The sequence below is a fragment of the Bidens hawaiensis genome, unplaced genomic scaffold (assembly GCF_021521415.1).
Source record: "Bidens hawaiensis isolate Kalapana, Puna unplaced genomic scaffold, B.hawaiensis_p1.1 tig00006734_1, whole genome shotgun sequence".
Taxonomy (NCBI): domain Eukaryota; kingdom Viridiplantae; phylum Streptophyta; class Magnoliopsida; order Asterales; family Asteraceae; genus Bidens; species Bidens hawaiensis.
Genome location: NW_027491459.1, coordinates 166,302 through 186,682, shown reverse-complemented (window position 1 = coordinate 186,682; position 20,381 = coordinate 166,302). Strand labels below are relative to the sequence as shown.

Genomic DNA, 20,381 nt, shown 5'->3' with positions numbered 1-20,381 from the left:
ATGGACATAAACATGGAAGCAATGGTGGAACCATGGTTATGATGACGATTGCAGTGGTGGGTGTTAACGCGTCTATATTTATGGCAATGGCGATTGACATTGGTGAATTATTTATGGCAATGGTGATTGACATTGGAGATGTGTAAAACATGGTTATAGCAGGGGCTAATAGAGGAGCTAGGGGCTAATAGAGGAGCAAGAAAATCATATTAAGTGATGTTGATAAACTATAGTAAACACCATATAAATGTTAAATGATTAATGGTAGACTCATTAAGAATATCAAATAAGTGATGTTAATCAACAATGTTTGAATTAGTAGTGGAGTCATTAATTTATCAAGCAGGGTCAAATTTTTTGAGTTGATTACACATTTACACACAAATTTATATCCTTCTCAAAAATTGTTATACTACATATTTTTCTAACATAAAAAATCATATATTGAATTTATAAATTTTTAAACCATCACATTTATATCATTCATTTTACTAAATTATCCAAGTAAGAAACACTCTAAAATTAAATAAATAAAAAAAAATACATACATAACAATCGTATTTTTAAATTGTAGCTGACGTGATTGACATATATTAAATTTTAAACCTTTTGAATAGGTATACTTCATACTACTCTTTTAACGGTCAATACAATTACAGTTGGCCTTCTGGTCCAATGACATGATGGTAATGATCAAAACTTGAGATCTTAAAGGTCACCTGATGTTGTTGGCTCGACTGAGTCAAGGGTCTAGAGCGTCAATCAGTACGTCAATCGGTATCGATTGTTGACGTCCTGTTTCTCATGTATTAAGGGTGTTTCAAACGCCGTTAAAAATTGTTTTAAGTTAAATAAGAAAAAAACATGAGGAGTATGAATAGTTAAAATTATTAAGTTTAACAAACAATGCAATTTATGATGAACATAAGAAATGAAATGATTGAGTTGTTTGTTTCCTTCGTCTTCAAGCGTCCTCTGTGATTCCAATTCGATTCAAAATCAATCAAACAATTCAATTTCAATTGAATTCAATTCCCATGGATCCGCCAAGTTCTTGGGACTCCTTACGAAAACAGGTTTATTCATTTCTATTAATCAATCCTTAATCCACACTTATCATTATTTGTTTTTAATCGTTCAATTTTCAATTGACGTTATACCGCCATATATTTACATTCAATTTTAGGTTTTGTTTGCTTGTTTGAACAAATTAGGGTTTTATAGACGCCGATTAGTGGACGTGGATCACAATTTTAACAAATTAGGGTTTTATTATCAATGAATGATTTGATTCACATAATGAAGCTTTTATTACCTGTTGAATCTCATAGTTTGTTATTTATATGAATATGAACAATGTCATGTATGTTGCATGTTAGAGTTAACATTTTGGATTTGTAGGCAAGGAATCTTGAAGCAGAGTTGGATGATCAAATGCATATGTATCGGAAACTCGTGTCTACGAAAGTTGACGACGGTAATAACGAGAGTAACCTCGGAACAAACATAGACCAGCTGCTTAAAAAGTTGCATCAAGTCATTTCACAAATGCAAGCTTGGGTGTCGTCCGGTGGGTCAGAAATCTTTTCTCATTCGTTGACACGTCATCAGGAAATCCATCATGATCTTACTCAGGTATTTGTGTTTCTTTGTTCTTTATTGTTGTTTCATTATAGGTGAACACATTAATTATGCATGCTATAGAACTGGTTTGTATGCAAGTGTTAATAAAGGTTGGTTGTGTTATTTTAGGAGTTCAATCGGCTTCGTTCTAGCCTTAGAGCTAAACGAGAGCATGCGTCACTGCTTGAAGATTTCAGGGAATTGGACAGAGCAAGATTAGATATAGAAGAGGGCAGTGGGTCCCAGGAGCAGTCTCTTCTTAAGGAGCGTTCCCCTCTCATGAGAAGTACAGGACAGGTGCTTATCTTATGTCTTTGGTGACTAGTTTCTGATTTATTAAAGTTTATGTTTATCTTGTCTTCAAATAGTTAGTAGTTTTGGTTTTAGGATTAAATTGGTTTATATGAAGTTAGATAGGAATAAGTCAGGTTATACTATTGACGTTTTCTGTAGCAAATACTAACCTCTAAACAACATTCTTGGCTACAAGAATTACAAAAGGAAAATAGGAAATCCAACATAATTGTTGTCAAGTTGCATTAGCCAACAGAACATCCCTCCGTTGAACCAGCAGCTTGACAGCGGCCGCTTTCCTCGTTTAACCAACTTCCGGTCTAAACTTGCCAATGGAACAACTTCACTGCGCACAGGAGCTAGTATAGAAGTCACCTGATCAGGAGGCCCATAATCTAGTTTCAATAAAGAAACTTGAAATGTGGGATGAACCTGTCACTCCGGAGGAATATCCAGTCTATAAGCAGCGTTACCAATTTTCTCTAAAATCATAAATGGACCTCTTTAGTAGCTCCTTTCCAATAAAGCATCTCCTTTGGACACTGTAATTTGACAATTTGATAATGTCATTTCTTAGCTGCCATTTGGCATTCTTCACTTGCTGAACTTGCTGTAGCTTTAGAGTTTAGAATAATAGCTAAGAGTTTGAAGGTTAGCATCTTCCTGCCAACTGCAGAGCCGGCCATGAGGGGAGGCAGGGAAGTCGACGGCCATAGGCCCGACACCCCGCTAGGCCCAAATTTTTTTTTGTTTTTTTAAATATATACTTTTATGAAAAAAAAATTTATGTATAATCAATGTTTCAACACAATTACATGACCACTAGCTTGGTCTAATGGCAAAGATGTATGCCATCTAACCAAGAGGTTGTGAGTTCTAGTCTTATTTGAGACATTTTTAAATTTATTTTTATACAAAAGTTTTTTAAACAACTCAAATCATAACCAAGTAAGCCCATTTAAAATTAAATTGTTTAAACCTAATAAAATGTTCCTTTCACTTAAGGCCCAAAAAAAATTTCGCCTTCTCGGAGCCGGTCCTGTTGCCAAGTTGCTTTAATCCTTTTCAATAACATAGTAGTAAATGATGACAGTGACATATACCCTTGACAAGGCATCTGCTACCAAATTGCCGACGCCTTGTTTATAAACGATCTCATAACTGTAGCCATTAACTTTGCCGTCCAAGTTTGTTGCTCAAGAAGTGGCTTTAAACTTCTATGATCAATCCGAATAACCAAGTGTTTCATAATCAAATAACTCTTTGCCATCCAAGCATAATTATCAAATGCGCTAGGCGCATAGACCTCGCCTAGGGCCTAGGCGCAAAAAAAGCGAGGGCCTAAGGAAAAAAAAGTGCACTCAAATAAAAAATAAAAAATATATTATGTATATGAAAAATAATACTAATCTTCAAATAGAATAAACAAAAGCTAATATATAACATTTAATATCATCTAATTAGTACCAAAAGTTATAAAATAGTCAAGATTCAAATGTAAGTCGACCTTTCCTAGACCAAAGTTTCAATAGCACTCTTTGCGTTTGTTTTGCTCGGCTTTTATCTTCTCATGTTCTTGGCATAGACAATGCCGAAGCGCTCGCCTAGGAACTAAAAGCGCATTTATTGAGCCTCACTTGAAAAATGGGCCTAGGCGCAAGAAGCGAGGGCTTTTAAATAACTATGCATCCAAGTTTGTTGCTCAATAACTCTTTTTTCATAAACAGAAAGTGCTTGTTGTCTGATTTAGAGTGCCTTGCTTATAAAAGCAATTGGATGGTGTTCCTGCATAACGACAGCCCCTAACCTTTTAGACGAAGCATTCGTTTCCACTACGAAAGCCTTTAAGAAATCAGGTAAATTGAGCACAGAATTGCTTGAACTAAGACCTCATTCATTTTTTCAGCTGTACGCAAGATTACTTCATTAGTTCCAGCCCCTTTATGTTCAAACACTTGGTTATTTATCTTGAACTGCATAAACTTGACAAAGTTCCAAACTATATCATTGAGTGGTTATAACCATTGCACCCTAAGGACCATAAAGTAGTTATCTAAAGGATTAACCAGGACATCCTCCTAGAACCAGGTCTCCTGAATCAGCCATTGAAAATCGGTACGCATTTCTGGACATGGCAGTTGGTGGCCATAGATTATTGTTACCTTCATTGCACTAATTTTTTGAAGTGGATGTTGCAACCTCAACGCTTAACGTTGATCAATGAAATTGTGAGTTGAACTGGAGTCTATTAAGATGTGCAACTGCTTAGCTTCTATTATTCTTATCACTTTTATCGTTAAATAGGTTGTAGATTTGACCTGATGCCCCATCGATTGTGGGTGCAAGTTCCATTTGATACAAAGGTGAAAGGTGTGTGAGCTTGCCATTTAAAAAAGTAAAACTAAGGGAAAATTGCAAAATTTGGTTACATATTGTCTGATTTTTCTCTGTTTGGGTAACACTTTAGGTAAATGATTTGGTTCAGTTGCAGAAACAGTCACGGCACCGATGTGGATTAGATGAATTATGTGATTAAATAATCAAATGTTTAAAGGTAAGAACATTTATATTATATTATTATCAGTTGTATCTATTATTCTTATTAGTATTATAAAAAACAATAATTAATTAAACATTCAAGTTCAAAACTGACCACCGCCGCTGTTCTTCGGCTACGTCTTCCTTTCTCCATATTTCCAATCCCCCCCCTAAACGAGACCTGAAGTCTGAAAATGTGATTTTGGCTTCTCTGTTATCGAGTGCGGTTGTATACATGTTTGCTTGATTGCGTGTGTTGGGCTTTTGGGTTTGGAATTAGGATTTCTTGATTATAATGCTAGTTATCTGGAAGTTGGGGTTTTACGATTGATGCATTGTTGGATTGCAGACCTAAACTTATATTTGATTTTATCGCAAACCAAACGCAACCTAAGATTAGATTGTTTATACGTGGCATTGGTGGTGGTTGAAAGTAAGGGCTGGTGCTGGGAACACCAAGAGCTTCAAGAACAATGGTCGTGGTGGTTGAAGGGAAGTGACGGCAGTTAACTCTGTGTTGAAACAGTCACAAAGAACCCAACCTTTTATAATAAATTTACCAATTATCTATTAACATTTCATATAATCAGTTTATAACATTACCACTGTTTTATCTAAAAAATTCCATGTGTATGCACAGATGGATGGTGTAATATCACAAGCACAAGACACCCTTGGTTCACTTGTGTTTCAACGCTCGACATTTAGAAGCGTTAATTCAAAACTTAGCAACGTTAGCAGTCGCCTACCAACTGTAAGCATCACATGTTTAAAATATGGTTTTCTTCTTAATATCGACACCAAAATCAACAAGCATTTTTATATGCCGGTTTAATCTGTTACAGGTGAATAGCATTATTTCAGCGATAAACAAAAAGAAGTCTATGGACACCATAATTCTTTCTCTAGTTGCCTCGGTTTGCACATTTTTAATTCTGATTTACTGGCTCACAAAATAGGGAATGGTCATTGGTAGTCAGGGCTTTGAGGTACCAATCATTTTTTTTTGTAATCAATTGATTGTAAAAGTGAACTTTTTAGCTTGTTTTTGTATAGAATCACACATATTTTTTTACTTTTTTTGCAAAATACAAAGTTTGGTAAGTGTTTTTTTATGAGTGTGAGGGTAATTTATTTATTTATTTGTTTTTATATTTTCAACTTTATTTGTGAGACACGTCCAGGTTTAACTTGTGAAACTGGTCCAGGTTTAACTTGTGAAACTGATGACGTGACACCTATTCGGTTTAGTTTTTGTGATTGTATTACATGGTTTGGTTATATGTTAAGTTGTTAACGTATGATGTAATATAAGAAATATCGGTTTATTTCTTATATTACATCTTGCTGCAAATGTTAGCAAAATCAAGCCACCCCGTCATCAGTTTTGCATGTTTGAAAACGCTTCTTGGTTGCAATATACCTACAAAATGAGAACTAGAACAAGTGTGTTGTACAAATCAATAAACTTGTGTATGTACATGAACACCTGATAGGGGTGGGGTGTTCATCGTTTGGTTTGGTCAGTTTTGATTAAAATTTTGGGCCGAATAGCTAGTTGCTGTTTTGGGAAACGACAAACCAAAGTGAACGGGTTGGGTACGGTTTGACGGCCTTGTTTTGTCGGTTTGAAAATTTCTTTTTATCGAAGTCATTGACTTATTTATATTTTTGATATGATGCATATTCAAATATAAAAGTATACAAATAACAAATATTTGTATTTGATATGATGCATATCCAGATATAAAAATATACAAATAACAAATATCAAATGGCAGGCTTATTTTGGTTTGGGTGGTTTTGTTGGTTTCAACGATTTTTGAACACCCCGATTCATGAACACTATTGTTACGGTGTGTGTTCTTTAGCTGCAATGAATGTTTTTGTTTTGAATGCTAATTGGCATGCTTGGTTGTATATTGGAAATGATTATGTGTAGATGTTACTATACTTTCTTGGCCTTTAATCATTGATGATGTTAATCTTCCTGAAAGATGCAGTTCTAGCTTTTATAGTGCTCAATGCAAAACCTCGGAACACATACGAATCGCGCCTATAACACCTATCCTCTTTTACCCTTTTTACTAAAGTTACATGCTAATCTAGAAAACCCCAACTAATCAGAATATAACAAGTCTAAAACGTACTACTTTTGGAGTCATTTCCTACATACTTATATCAATGTGGACAAATGGCATCATTTGTTTGGTTACTTTTTCGTCACGTAGTTGAGAATTGATCTTAAAACATTATTTACATGTAAAACTTTAAAAAGTGTGACTTTTTGTTGGTCTTATCTAGATTGAATTGCAACTTTTACTAAAGAAAACATTTTTTCGAATTTTAGTAAAAGAAGTGCAGGTAACTTTATTTACCTTTGTTTGATGATATTTCATTGCTTTAAGGCTAAAGTGGGTACTTGGGTTGTTGGTGTAATATGTCTTAATGTTTTGTTTTTGGAAACAATGGGGGCTTGTTTTTTTGGACAACAAATCTTGTAAAGAGATTTGATCCACTTTTTGATTAGATTAGACTTCCATTAAATTATGTGGAATCATATGCTATGTTTAGTAACTACTCCCCCTCTTGTCCCCTTCCTTTCAAATCAAATTATTTAATAATCTCTTTTCATATGCAATAAATATCTAAGCAACATATAGCTAACTTTTTTTTTTTTTGTAAGTTTTAGTTATTGACTTGATTTTGTTAAAAGAAAGAAATTAAATCAAGAACTTACACTTAAATTTGTACAAAAAGTAGCAACATATTTGAAAAATACTTAACAAATGTATGTTTTCTTTTTAATTTTTATAAGTTTTATGTAATGTTTAAAGTACGAACACGTTTACGTGTAAATTCAACATTTATATCCTTTTTTTTCCTACTAGAAATTGTAGTATTTATATACCAAAAAGTCTTGGCAATGAACAAAACATGTTATTCCAATTAATGGTCTAATCGTTAATTCTATTTTTGATCCAGAAAACCCAATGTTTTTATGTAGACAATAATAGTGTGAACGGTTGCTAGATTATTGGTGAAAATCTATTGTATCGAGCCTTCCAAATGCACCAACATGCCACCTTTTAAATTTCCCTTAATTTCCTTTTTCTTGCCACCCAAAATAGTGCTATGGTAAACGAAGATGTATCTAAGTGAGTAAGCAAAAATAGGCCGTATCTTGCACCATTGACTAGGTGTCGTCCCAACCATACTTGTGATTTCACAAGAGACGAGTAGGTGATTGGCTGTTTCATCAAACGAACCACATAAGGAGCAAAGGCTAGTGTTAATTTGAATGTTTCTCTTCCATAAAGCTACTCGAGTTTGTATTTTTCTCAGTAAACCTCACGCCAATCGAAAATATTTAATTAATCGACACCCAATTATTCCATTCATAATGAAAATTCCCCAAGATGCAATTTTTGTGATCAATTACGCATCGAATGGACTACACTGAGAAGAAGCCGTTTTCTTGGTCTGTTAGAAATGAAGATTGAGTTTAAAAGATGTTGACATCAATTTAATCTATTTATGAGTCTCCTCTTGTGATGAAGGGGTCCGCAGCCAACTCAGATTCTAAATTGGAGTCGCCAGCATTTGTATATGTTGTTTTCAACTTTTGATAAACATAATGTTTATGTTCAAGTAAAAAGATTAAATTTCTTATCTACATTTGACTTACTTTAGACTAAACTGCTTAGTCCTATTTGGTGAATTGATTGTTTCTTAAATGATTGTTTCTTCTTATAGTGATTGGTTAGCTAAACTGATTGATCAAGTATAAAACACAAAGAGGACTTTTATTAATTGTTCTTAATTGATTGTTTCGTCTTAGTGACAGGTAGAGAGATGCAATGATAAGTCGCCGACAGGTCCGACGGCAGTGTGGTGGCGCGAGAGAGACGAGGATAGAAGTGGAGGTGTCTGAGTTAATAAAGAGAAAGCCCGTGAAAATATGTCGCCTTGACCGAACCACATAAAATCTCGTGTTTTTATTCTACTTATATCGTCTATGTGTGTATATGATTATTATATACTAGTTTGAGCCCTGTGTATTACACGGGGAATTGATGAAAATTTAAACATTAATCAAAATACAATCGGCAACACAATTATCATATATTGTTAATAAAATTACAGTTAATGTTAAAATTAATGGAATTACTAAAGAAACATTACACAAATATTTACTAATAAGAAAAAATTTCCTTGTACACTACGTCTACGATTGTGTTGGTCAATATACCTAGTTTATCAATAATCAAAATTTTTAGTCAATATCTGCCTGTAAATCTTGACAAAGCGACGTATAGATGTCCATGTGAAAACACGAGTTCTTTCAAGTACAAGCCAACCATAAATAATAAAACAAGACTAGGTATTAAATCTTAATCTTAAATATGTATAAACGAAACCTCCTTAAATTCTCTAAAGCCACCATATTGCTTTATTTGTAAATGAAGTTTTCTCATGCATTTAAACCGAATTCATGAGTATGAGTCTTACCAAACTCAGATAACTTCTTAAACGGGTTATAACATCTCATTATCTTAAAAATTAATCTCATCAAATATTTGATATAAAAATCATATAAAATAGGGATATGCTAAAATTAGTATCCGTTTTTTTAAAAAATAGTATTTATAATTAATAAACAATTTTATAGTAAAAAAAATGGGTCATAGGTCTCACCAAACCCATATAACTTTTAAAGTGAGTTATAACATCTCATTTATTTGTGAAACTCTTTCATCATCAAATCCTAAGTATATTAAGAATTTCCTTACAATAAATAACATTAAAATCCAAAAAAATATATTAAATATTAGAAACGAATAATATAAAACAACCCCATATTACAAGGAATAATAGTTAGTTATATATATGATAGCTAAGAAAAGAACTTCATGATTCCAGCTTTCCAAAATAAACCTAAAGAATAACTTTAAATGGTTAGTATGTCGATAAACAAATTTATGAGAATGTAGTCAATATATATAATGAATTTTTTTTAAGAAAGAAAGTATTTTAGTTGACTTTTATTTTATATACTTGAAAATCCAAAAATATATTAATAAGAAAGCAGTATTCCGACCACTTTAATCCCATTTGGCATGTTCTTTTCCTATAACTAAACTATTTCATTTTATTACTTAAGGATAAACATGACGTTAAAATATAAAAAGAAAAAAAAAAGAAGAAATAATAATCATTAACGCACTTGCTTTATATATATACATAAGAACAATGCTATTTTGGGTTAATAATAAAATGGGTTTAAAAAATGTGAGGAAAACTAAGAGAGTGACAAGTGACAAAGTAGTATTCTTTTATTAAAGGAGCAGATTAATATATAGAAACGTACACTATCAAAATACTACACACATTGCATGGTCTCTTGATTTGAAGTCCACCACATCCAGCTCTAACTAAGCTATCTTGGACTTAGTCAAGGTGTCTCTTTTTTTCCCTTTTAACTCAATGCCCACCCCATGTTACACATGCATAAGCAAGGCCCATTGCATGTTACACATACATACAAAAATGATAGCCTCGCAAATGAATAACCACTTCTTTACAATCTATAGTCACTATATAGTCAAAGATGGTTCCCCACACCTCACTTGGAGTAGTGGGCTCTAGACACTTGTTGTCATGGTCATGGCTGGAACACAACTACACGAGGACAAGGATTGACACGACTGCCATCACAACTTTCTAAAGATGTGGAGTAATTTTAATTTTTTAAGGGTATCCAGGGTGTTCTTGGCTTCACCATTCAGTTTTGTCGGGTGAGTTTCGATTTCCTCCATGTTATTTTCGGCTGGGTGATACCGAAGATGGGAGAAGAGAGAAGGGGGGGGGGGGGGGCATTTCTTATGACCAACCGTACAGTTGCATGCATACCATGTAGTAGATTTTAGTGTATTAGTGTAGGCTTAGGATACTTTTAGAACTCCTATGAGTCGTGAGAAATTTGAGAACTCTTATGAGTCGTAAAAATTTTAAGAACCAACACAAAAACATGTTTTAATTATTTATTTATTTTTTTATAAATTTGGAAGAGCTTACATAAAGTTTTAGAAGTATTTTCATTAAAAAAAGTTTTCATAACTGGGTTTGGTTCTTAAAAGAACCTGACCATACATACATACATACATACATACATACATACATACATGAGGCATATGGCTTAACTAGATACGGCAATATATATATGGTAGAGCGTCCTTTGCAACGAGTAGAACATTCTTCATGGACGGTTAGCATGTCCTATACAGACGACTATCATGTCTTGACAAGGATGAGTGGTAGGTCCTTTATGGATAGTCAGCATGTCTTGACGGGGACAAATGATAAGTCCTATTGACGAACAACATGCTCTTTATGAACAAGTAATAGGTCTTTGTATACAAGTTTGTCCTGAACCTGCGTATAGTTATAATTCTGAATGTATATGGGTTAGTTGGTATTTATGTGTAAGGTACTCTTGTAGTACAAGTGTTGTAGCGTATGGTAGGTACTCTCGTGGTACGAACAGGAAAGTCATGGTGGGTACTCCCGTAATATGAGTGTTCATAGGGTAACATTAGTGTGTCATTAATGTTATGAAAGCTAGCACTCACTCATCGTAAGCTGAGTTTTGTGTGCATGTCAGTGTTTGGCGGGTAACGCTCAAGTAAGGGCTGGTTTAAAGTAGGAGCTATCTGGCATGCAGACTGACATCCTGACGACCGTTGCTATGTTTATGCTAATTAGTATAGATAAGTCCTTGTGACTTGAGTCGACATTGTTTGGTTAAAGTCTTCCATTGTAATGTAAGGTGGATTATTCAAGTTATAAAGAACTATGTTGCATGAGTAAGCCTAACTTCTGAGACACTTTAAGTTTGGGGGTGTTTCAAGTATCAATTAACACAATACCGTATCTAAACCCATAAATTTTGTTTATGAATTAGGGGTGTTTACGGTCCGGTTTTCATGGTTTTTGGGGCAAACCGTGAACCAAACCGTTGGTAATGATTTTTATTTTTGTAAACCAAAATCGAACCGTATAACTTTTAAACCGAACCTAAACAAACCGTTAACGTATGGTATATTAATAGTAAAGTTGTCAAGAATTTATAAAGTTTAACAAGTATACAACAAAATAGCAAAACACAATTTAACCACAAACTGTGAAGTTTATTATTAGAATGCATCATCTAGGCTTTGCTCATCTTTTTCTTAACTGTTAGTATATACTATTTATCATTTAAAAACTCTAAAAAAGTTAAGAACTCTTAGGAACTCTACACAACCAAACATTTTTTTAATTTCTTTTATATATTAACATTATTTAAGAGTAGGTTTATCATATTTTATATAAAAATTTTTTGATTACATATATAAATAACAAGTTTACATATGAGTAAAATTTATGTACTAACAAATTTACATAAGTGTAAAACAAAACATAGATATGTATAAAAATTAATTTTCAAAATTATAATCGTAAATATAGATATAAAAAATGATAAAGCTACACTCAACTAACATTAACATACAAAAATTTTTATAAAAGACGTTAGTTTTCATGAGTTCCTTCAAGTTCTTAAATAATTTAACAGTTCTGTAATTATACACATTCTTAGTATACATATCTTATATACATTAACATTTTGAAGTTAATTATGCCCAATAATGTATTTTAATACATATATACATATAAAATATAAATATTATAAAATTTAAAATAATTAAATCACACGGTCCGGTCCAGTTTATACAGTTGTTTTCTGTTGTAAATTGTAAATCAAACCGTTTGCTACGGTTTGAATATTTTGAAGCCGACCGACCGATAATTACGAAAAAACACCGTGAAACCAAATCAATAACCGGTTTGGGCGGTTTCACGGTTTCGAATCAAACCATGAACACCCCTATTATGAATATCATATCCAGTTTTATACCTTAAGGCTATGTGTAGTGGATGAACTACAAATTGGGGCGTTTTACGCCATGTGGCGCCTAGTGAGCAAAGTGTGAGTTTTTGTTCTTGGGGTGTTGTAACATCGAGAAAATTTCGAGTTCAAAATGTCAACCTTCCAAAGCATAGGGACCAAAAATATCAAAATTCCAAACCTTAGGACTTAAAATGAAAATTCTGATTTTCTGTCCCAGCGCGATACGTGATGGGACAAAGGACAAACTCATCGCGAATCACGAAGAGCTTGGTCAAACCTTCTAGAAGTGAGTCAACGGCGATACGCGATCATCGTTGAAGCTACGTCATCGCGTATCGTGATGACGTGGCCTGACACCTATGGCACAAGTTCTGCCACGTGTCCACACGTGGCACACAGTCTGCCACATGTCCCGACACGTGGCACTTCGTCCGCCACGTGTCAACACGTGGCACACCGTCTTCCACGTGGCGACACGTGGCAGACCTATATGGTGACTGGCTTGGGCTACGTAGCGATACGCGACGGGTGACCAGGAAGCCATCGCGTATCGCGAAGGGCTTCCAGGTACTGCCTATAAATAGCAAGTCCGGGATCTCACAATTCACATCCCAAACTCAGCCATCCAATCTCTCTCTAAGATCCAACAATCATACTCGACCAACCTCGATAAGCGTGTCTCAATTTCTCATTTTTCGTGCCAACGTTTCCTCGAAGTTCGTGCCACTCTCCACCAACATATCGACCAAGAAGGTGTTTGTTATATCTCCACAACAAGATGGTGAGTCTCGCAAGGCGTGCTGACAAGTGGTGAAAGATTGGTGTTATCGTTTGGTGTTCGAAGGAAGGAGTACCGAGAAGAAAAGTTGATCGTGAAGGAAAGGAAAGCAAAGCGACGTAGGAGTGCTGCTCAAGTCATTAGGGTTTAAAGGCCAAACAAAGGTAGGCATAATGTCCGAATAAAATAATAATAAAATATTATAAAGGCTTAAATCTTAAGTCGAGGTTATACTCGATACATCGATAAAATAAAAGAAAGCATAACAAGGAAAGAATAAAAGATAAGACTATGAATATTGATAAATATATATATGTGTGTAAGTATATATATTCTTTGTTATAAAAATATTATTTAAGTAATAAATAATTATTCTTAAATAATAAAGAAAAGAAAAGAGTACGTTTCTTAGAGAAGAAGAAACGTAGAGTTTTATAAATAAACTAAAGGTTTATAAATTACTTTTAAACTAAAGGTTTTAAAGTAAAAGATATTTTGAACTAAAGGTTCATCGAGGTAAAGTTTATAAAATAAGACTAAAGGTCTTAAGCCGGATTGTATATCCGACTAATAATTGGTTATACTCTTACTATAGGTGCGAGATAGCAACGGGAAAGACCCTCGGACGGTGTTTGAAGCCGATCCAAATCAAAAGGTGAATACGCCCAACTTTTACAAACTTGTTTTCAAACGAGTCAACGTGTTATATGAAAAAACTTTACATGAGACTAAGTGTCTCAAAAACATTTATAAACAAGGGTATAAATACTGGCATCAGGCTAGCGTGTACGTTTGTCTGGATCCTTTCATATGTGGTGGGCAAATCACACCTGGTCACAATTACGCTCGCCTGCGGGGAGTATGACCTTGTGCATACGTATAGGCACTCAACTAGTCGAACACTGCGGTGTTTCGCTGGGGGAACCGAGTATAGAGACTTGAGTTTATATATTGCATTGTTTTAACTTGATTATTCCTAAGCCACGTTGGGCCGAGACCTACGTAGTCTCGAGAGGTGATTAAGTAAAGAAAATATTTTTAGCGTCAACATATTCACCAGCATTCGTTGCTGACGTATTTTCTTACATTTTGCAGGTGACCAAGGTTAGCTCTTGGAGTGACGAAGTGCTAAAAGATATCCGATGGCTCGGATCTTTTGTTTTAACATGATATAATGAAAATGGTGGTTTTTGTAAAACAAGTAATCTTTTAAACTTTAAAACGGGAAACTTTTAAATCCCGTCTTTTGAATATGTAAATATTTATAATTTAAATCCACATGTTTATAAGTCTTCCACTAATTAACCGTAACTCTGGTTTATTAATAAATATGGTACCAACATATGTGTCACACGCCTAGGCCGTGGTTTGAGGTGTGACAGGTGTAATGGTGTTATAGCCCTATATATATATATATATATATATATATATATATATATATATATATATATATATATCTCACACACACATGTGTATAATAATAATATAATTATAAGGGAAGCATGCGAGAAGAAGTTGCCCCCCCCCTCGCCCCACAAATCGCTAGGGGGCGGTGTTGTCGCCAGGTTTCGCCCAAGTTGACGCCCATTACACATAACCTAATAAGTTTTTTTTCCATCCCCAAGAGTATGGATTCCTCATGAATGATGCTATTTTTCATATATGACAGTTAACTTGTGATTGGATGTCTTCAAGTTAATGACTAACGACTAAGAGACAAACCTTGTCCCACTTTTGGAGTAAATATATTTTGTATTACAATGATTAAAATTTATTATGTATTTATATTATACTTAGTACAAGGACGTAAATATATTTAATTTTCGTTTCTCTTATTACAAACGCACGTGTTAGCTGTCACACAAAATGAGTTAAATAATTAAATGAGGTTGAAAAGAATAGGGTTTTGTGCATTCATCTTTATCTGTGCGCTCATCTTTTTTTCCTTTTCTCGTATCAAGTTGGGGGCTTTTCAAAAAAATATTATTATGTATAAAATTTCCTCCTTTTGTTTGGTTAGAGAATGACAACTATAAACTAACACGTTTATAGTTGGTAGCGTTACTTTTTGTTAAAGGTATGCGTGGTGTTTTTTGTTTTGTTTTGTTTTGTTTTTTGTTTTATAAAACTAGGGTTTTTTTGAGACTTTTGATCACATTGGGGGGGGGGGGGGGGGTGTTTAGTTTTCATTTTAATCACAAGAGGGGTTATCGACATTAGTAGTGATGATTAAGTGGGCGAGGTAGGCTATAAGGACGGTGGCAACCCCTCTTGGGGCTATTACCCTCTACTAATGTCGACAACCCCTATTGTGATTATAAAAGAACCAAGGCCCCCCCCCCCCCCCCCCCCCCCTGATTGATCAAAAGTCTCAAAAAAGCTATAGTTTTAATAAATACATATCTTGTGTGTGAACAATGTTTACACAAAATTCATTTTTTTAAGTATTCAACTAATGGTTCTGATATGTAATGTTTAACTAAGATTCTAAGAATCAAATAAAAAGCTCACATATTATAAATTGGATAGTAATTACTAATTATGGAAAATTTCAGTGTTAAAATTGGCAAATACTCCGTAACATATTAAATAGTGAGAAAAGTAATTACCAACCTCAAAAGTCAATATATTTAAATTGAGTAATTGAATTCACTTCACAAATTTTCGCTCCTGCAAGTTTCAAAATTGCCCAGCAGATTGCAAAAACCTCATATATTAATTTTTTTTTGGAAAATTGGAGGCCTTTATATTTATGGGGCCTCAAGCCCTTGCTTGGCCCAGTAATACACTTGGGCCGGCCCTGCTCGTACAGAGAAAACATTAACATTCATTTATTTTAGAGTGGAGGTATGTCGCAATCACCCGCTGGAGCATCAATCACCGGTCACCATGTGACATTTATCGTCGGAACCCTTCCATACCCATGTCCCATTACCCGTCGCCTTCATGCTACACGCATAAACATCCTCGCCTTTCTCTTGGTTATACCATCAGGAAAATGTACCAGCCAGATAAAAAGTGTGTAGAACCAACGTTCACAAAATTAAAGCATAACAATGAACTTTAAATTTTCATTAATATTTATTACATGCAATACAAGTGCAGTGAAAAGAAAATTTACATACACATAAAAGTAAATTACACGAAATGAAAAAAAGAACATGATTACAGAAGAAAATGAACACTAAATAAGACAGGTGTTGGCTAATGAATTCTATATAATAGAGGTATCTTAAAACAGATTTCAGGCCACCAAAATGAATATGTCTGTCTCCAAGAGTACAATAGCAGAAGCAGTGTGTACAGCCGAGATTAATCTAGCACCCAAACTATACCTAGAGCTAGAGCGTGCAAGTCGGAAACGAGCAAACCGAACTATATTGTGGTGTGAGGTCGAGTGATTTGTTGCGAGTTGTGTCAGTGTCTTCAATCTGCTCAACAACCCTTCTATATATAGAAAGTGATGTGTGTCTTGTCATCGGACACCTGTCACGCTCAAGCGCTGACGCGTGGCGTGCTGACTCACCTCACTTTCGGACACATGGAAGCTGACTCACTATTGGATGCGACTCTTGGCAACCATTGGCATACACTCGTTCAGATCACGACACATAGCAGGTGAGTCATCCACACTGACGGCACTTGTCTCGACTTGGTACCACACCTGCAAAAATACTAAGCTGGCTCGTTGCGATTCGAAGTGCAAAGTTCACCATCAAAGTGCCCATCGCCCGTGCGCGTCGTGTGCTTTGAACCCTTGCTAATGCCGTAAAGTATGTCTTGTCATACAATAATATAATCTTGTGAGTCATCCTCCTTATAAGGAGCTCACAAATTTGTTATTCTATCAATGTGGGACAAGACCAATTTCGCATTTCACCAATATGGGACAAGGATTAAGTTATTCTACAAAGGCTAATAAAAATAAGAAGTGTGAGAAGTTACAATTAATTGACATGTGTCATGTGAGAACCAAAATAAAAAGGGTATAAAAGTAATAGTTCATTTTTTCTTTCTTCACATGCAAGTCACATGTTAATTCTCCCATCATTTTAAAACGTCTAAAACTTTTTCATATGATATTCTTTTTTAAAATCTACATAATAGCAAGCGTTTATTTTTAATATGAGTATGACTTTGTTATATAAAAATTAAAACAAAAGTTACATCATTGTGTCTTTTTGTTTGCCATTGTGTTTTTCTTGCGTCACTGTGTCTTTCTACTTGTAATTAAGTTTTCTTCATCATTGTGTCTTTCAAAGCAACATTGTATTTTTTTAAGTATTAATAACACCGTTGTGTAATAATATGCGGAACGTAAAACACAATGATGAATACATATACAAAATGACCTGAACCATAAAACGCAATGAAAACAACATATTACACAGTGACATTAACGCAATACACAATGAGCGTCATACTCTTTTTCTAAAATTAATTGAATGTCATATGTCAATCCTGAACAAAAGACAATGAACATATTACACAGTGACTAAAACACAATGATAAGTTGCAAGACAAATGATAAGTAAAAGACACGATGGCGAAAAAAAAGTCACAATGATGTAATCTTTTTTATAATTTTTATCTTTAATACGAGTAACAATTGAAAACATAATAACCAAAATATATATAACACACTGCCTAGAAAAACCCACTTAAAAAACACGATGAACAACCAATAAACAATATACAAAAACCCACATTTTTATGCTAATATAGCAATATGATACTCATATTAAAGATAAAAAAACACATATTATTATGGTGAACATGTTTTTAGAAAAAATTGTTGTGTGAAAAAGTTATGGACGTTTTAACATGATGGAGGGAAATGACATGTGACTTGGATGTGAATAAATAAACTCAATAAAAGTGGGTTATATCTTTATGTCATTCCTATCAATTTTTCCTCTTAATTAATCTCTACAATTCAGATCTAAGATAACTGATTAAATTCCTTCTCACCATTTTAAGTTTTGTTGTCCTTTGTATTTTAACCTTATCATATTTTTCAAAGTTTAAGTTCTTTAGCCGATCATTTTAGATGATCGATATCGCATTCATCTCTATTCTTTGGACCCATTAACAATTAGTTTATTTGTCTCCTCGAACTACTATCTATTGTTAGTCCAAAATTTCCAATAAAGTGGTGGGGTGGTGGTGATGTTGCTTGATTACTTGCACACCCGCAGGCCTTTACCCGATGGTTGTGTAACGCCCTGTACCCGGTAGCCCTACTTTAACGTTGGATTTACTCATAAACACAGTTCTACAGATCAGAGTTTGTTAAAACTTTCACGAAAACGTTAACTTAAATCATTCATTACAAAACATTAAATCTTTTCTTTAAAACCATGATAATAAACATCATATTTAAAACACCATTTCTTTCATCTTCAGATGCCAGCCGCTCAATCCGTGCCATGTGCCAACCTCATGCTAGCTCTTTAATTATATTCACCTGCGTGCATACTAAAAGTCAGCTACGCTGAGTGAGTTCTAGTTAATCAGGCGACATACAATACATACACATATATTACATACATACATATCTTAACCTTGTATAAATATCCATAAGAGGAACGTCACATAATATCTATTAAAAGAACCAAGGGCATTGCCGTGCTATATATATATATTCCATAGAAGGACGCTCTGTATAAATTCTCCATAGAAGGACGCTCTATATAATTCCATAGAAGGAACATCCTATATATTTCCATAGAATGAACACTATGCTTTCCATTAAAGGAACACTATGCTTTCCATTAAAGGAACACTATGCTTTCCATTAAAGGAACACTGTACTTTCCATTAAAGGAACACTGTACTTTCCATTAAAGGAACACTATGCTTTCCATTAAAGGAACACTATGCTTTCCATTAAAGGAACACCGTGCTTTCTATAGAAGGAACACTCAATATATATTATCCGTAGAAGGAACTATGTACATAATTTATTATTTAATATCTATATAAGGAGACAATCACTATACTTGGCAATACATGCAATATCCGAAGATCGTTCACGTACCGACAAGCAATCATCTTTACATTACATACAATATTCAAATCTATATTTATAACATGACATTACGTGCAATATCCGAAGATCGTTCACGTACCAACAAGCCCTCATCTTTACATTACACACAATATCCATGTCTATTTTATTAACCTGACAGTACGTGCAATATCCGAAGATCGTTCACGTACTGACAAGCTTTCATTCTCATTCAAGACATATATAGATAACATATAAATCATACATGGCATACACTTACCAATTTAGGGTAAGTGTATTAACTATCACATCGAGTATGCACACAGCCCCGAAAACATAACAAGGAATGGGGCTAGAAACTCACCTGAACTCGGTTACGTTCACTGTTGATGGTTACTCCTTCCGTGAGATGTGTACGGCTAACTGTATAACAATTACACGTAACGATTAACTATCACTACCGATATCACGTTTCTAGTCTAACAATAGCCCACAACGAACGGGGGTCCGAGGGCAGCGCCCCTGGCAGCGGGTTTCTAGGGGCGGCAGCCCCTAGCGGGGTCCAAGGGGCAGAGCCCCTGGCTGGGGTTAAGCTGCCAGGTCAGCTTGGACCATTAACTGTCTTAACACACTTTCCATTAGAATTTTAGGTCATTTTCTAATTCGCTAACATGATTGCTACAACGAATTAAGCCTAATCCTCCTTCGTTCGCTATCACGAATGGCCTAGTTCGTTACCTCAATTATAACGAATTGATTCTGACTCGCTAACTGATTCGTTACCTTATCTTCATCTGATTCGTTACTCAGACACAGCCTAATTCGTTACTCAGACACAGCCTAATTGTTAATCTGAATTATGACGAATGGTGAGTAACGAACCGCTTGATTCGTTATTTGGACATGACGAACTGGGTAGCTAATTCGTTATCTTGACAGACGAGTAACATCTACCTGATTCGTTATCCTCATTATAACGAATCATCTAGTTCTTATCCAGACTTTGACTCAAGGTCAAAGTCAAAATCGTCAAGAACAATAACAGTCAACATATCTTAGATCTGCAATTAAACCTTCAATTCTTAACGGAATATCATTTTGGTATCATTGGAATCGTCTATGCAGCGCGCACAAACCCCAAGGGTCCAAACATTCAAATATCTGAGTTTACAGGGTGCGATTTATCT

At 34.6% G+C, this 20,381-nt stretch overlaps 1 protein-coding gene across 1 annotated transcript; it reads left to right on the top strand.

The window, feature by feature from the left end:
* The first annotated feature begins 921 nt into the window (after nt 1-921).
* Nucleotides 922-5,449, top strand: LOC143633425 (Golgi SNAP receptor complex member 1-1-like). The gene is made up of 5 exons (XM_077101742.1): nt 922-1,076; nt 1,402-1,635; nt 1,753-1,920; nt 5,096-5,209; nt 5,301-5,449. The coding sequence occupies exons 1-5, from the start codon at nt 1,038-1,040 to the stop codon at nt 5,412-5,414; spliced, it is 669 nt and encodes a 222-aa protein (XP_076957857.1). The 5' UTR covers nt 922-1,037; the 3' UTR covers nt 5,415-5,449.
* Nucleotides 5,450-20,381: the final 14,932 nt, after the last annotated feature.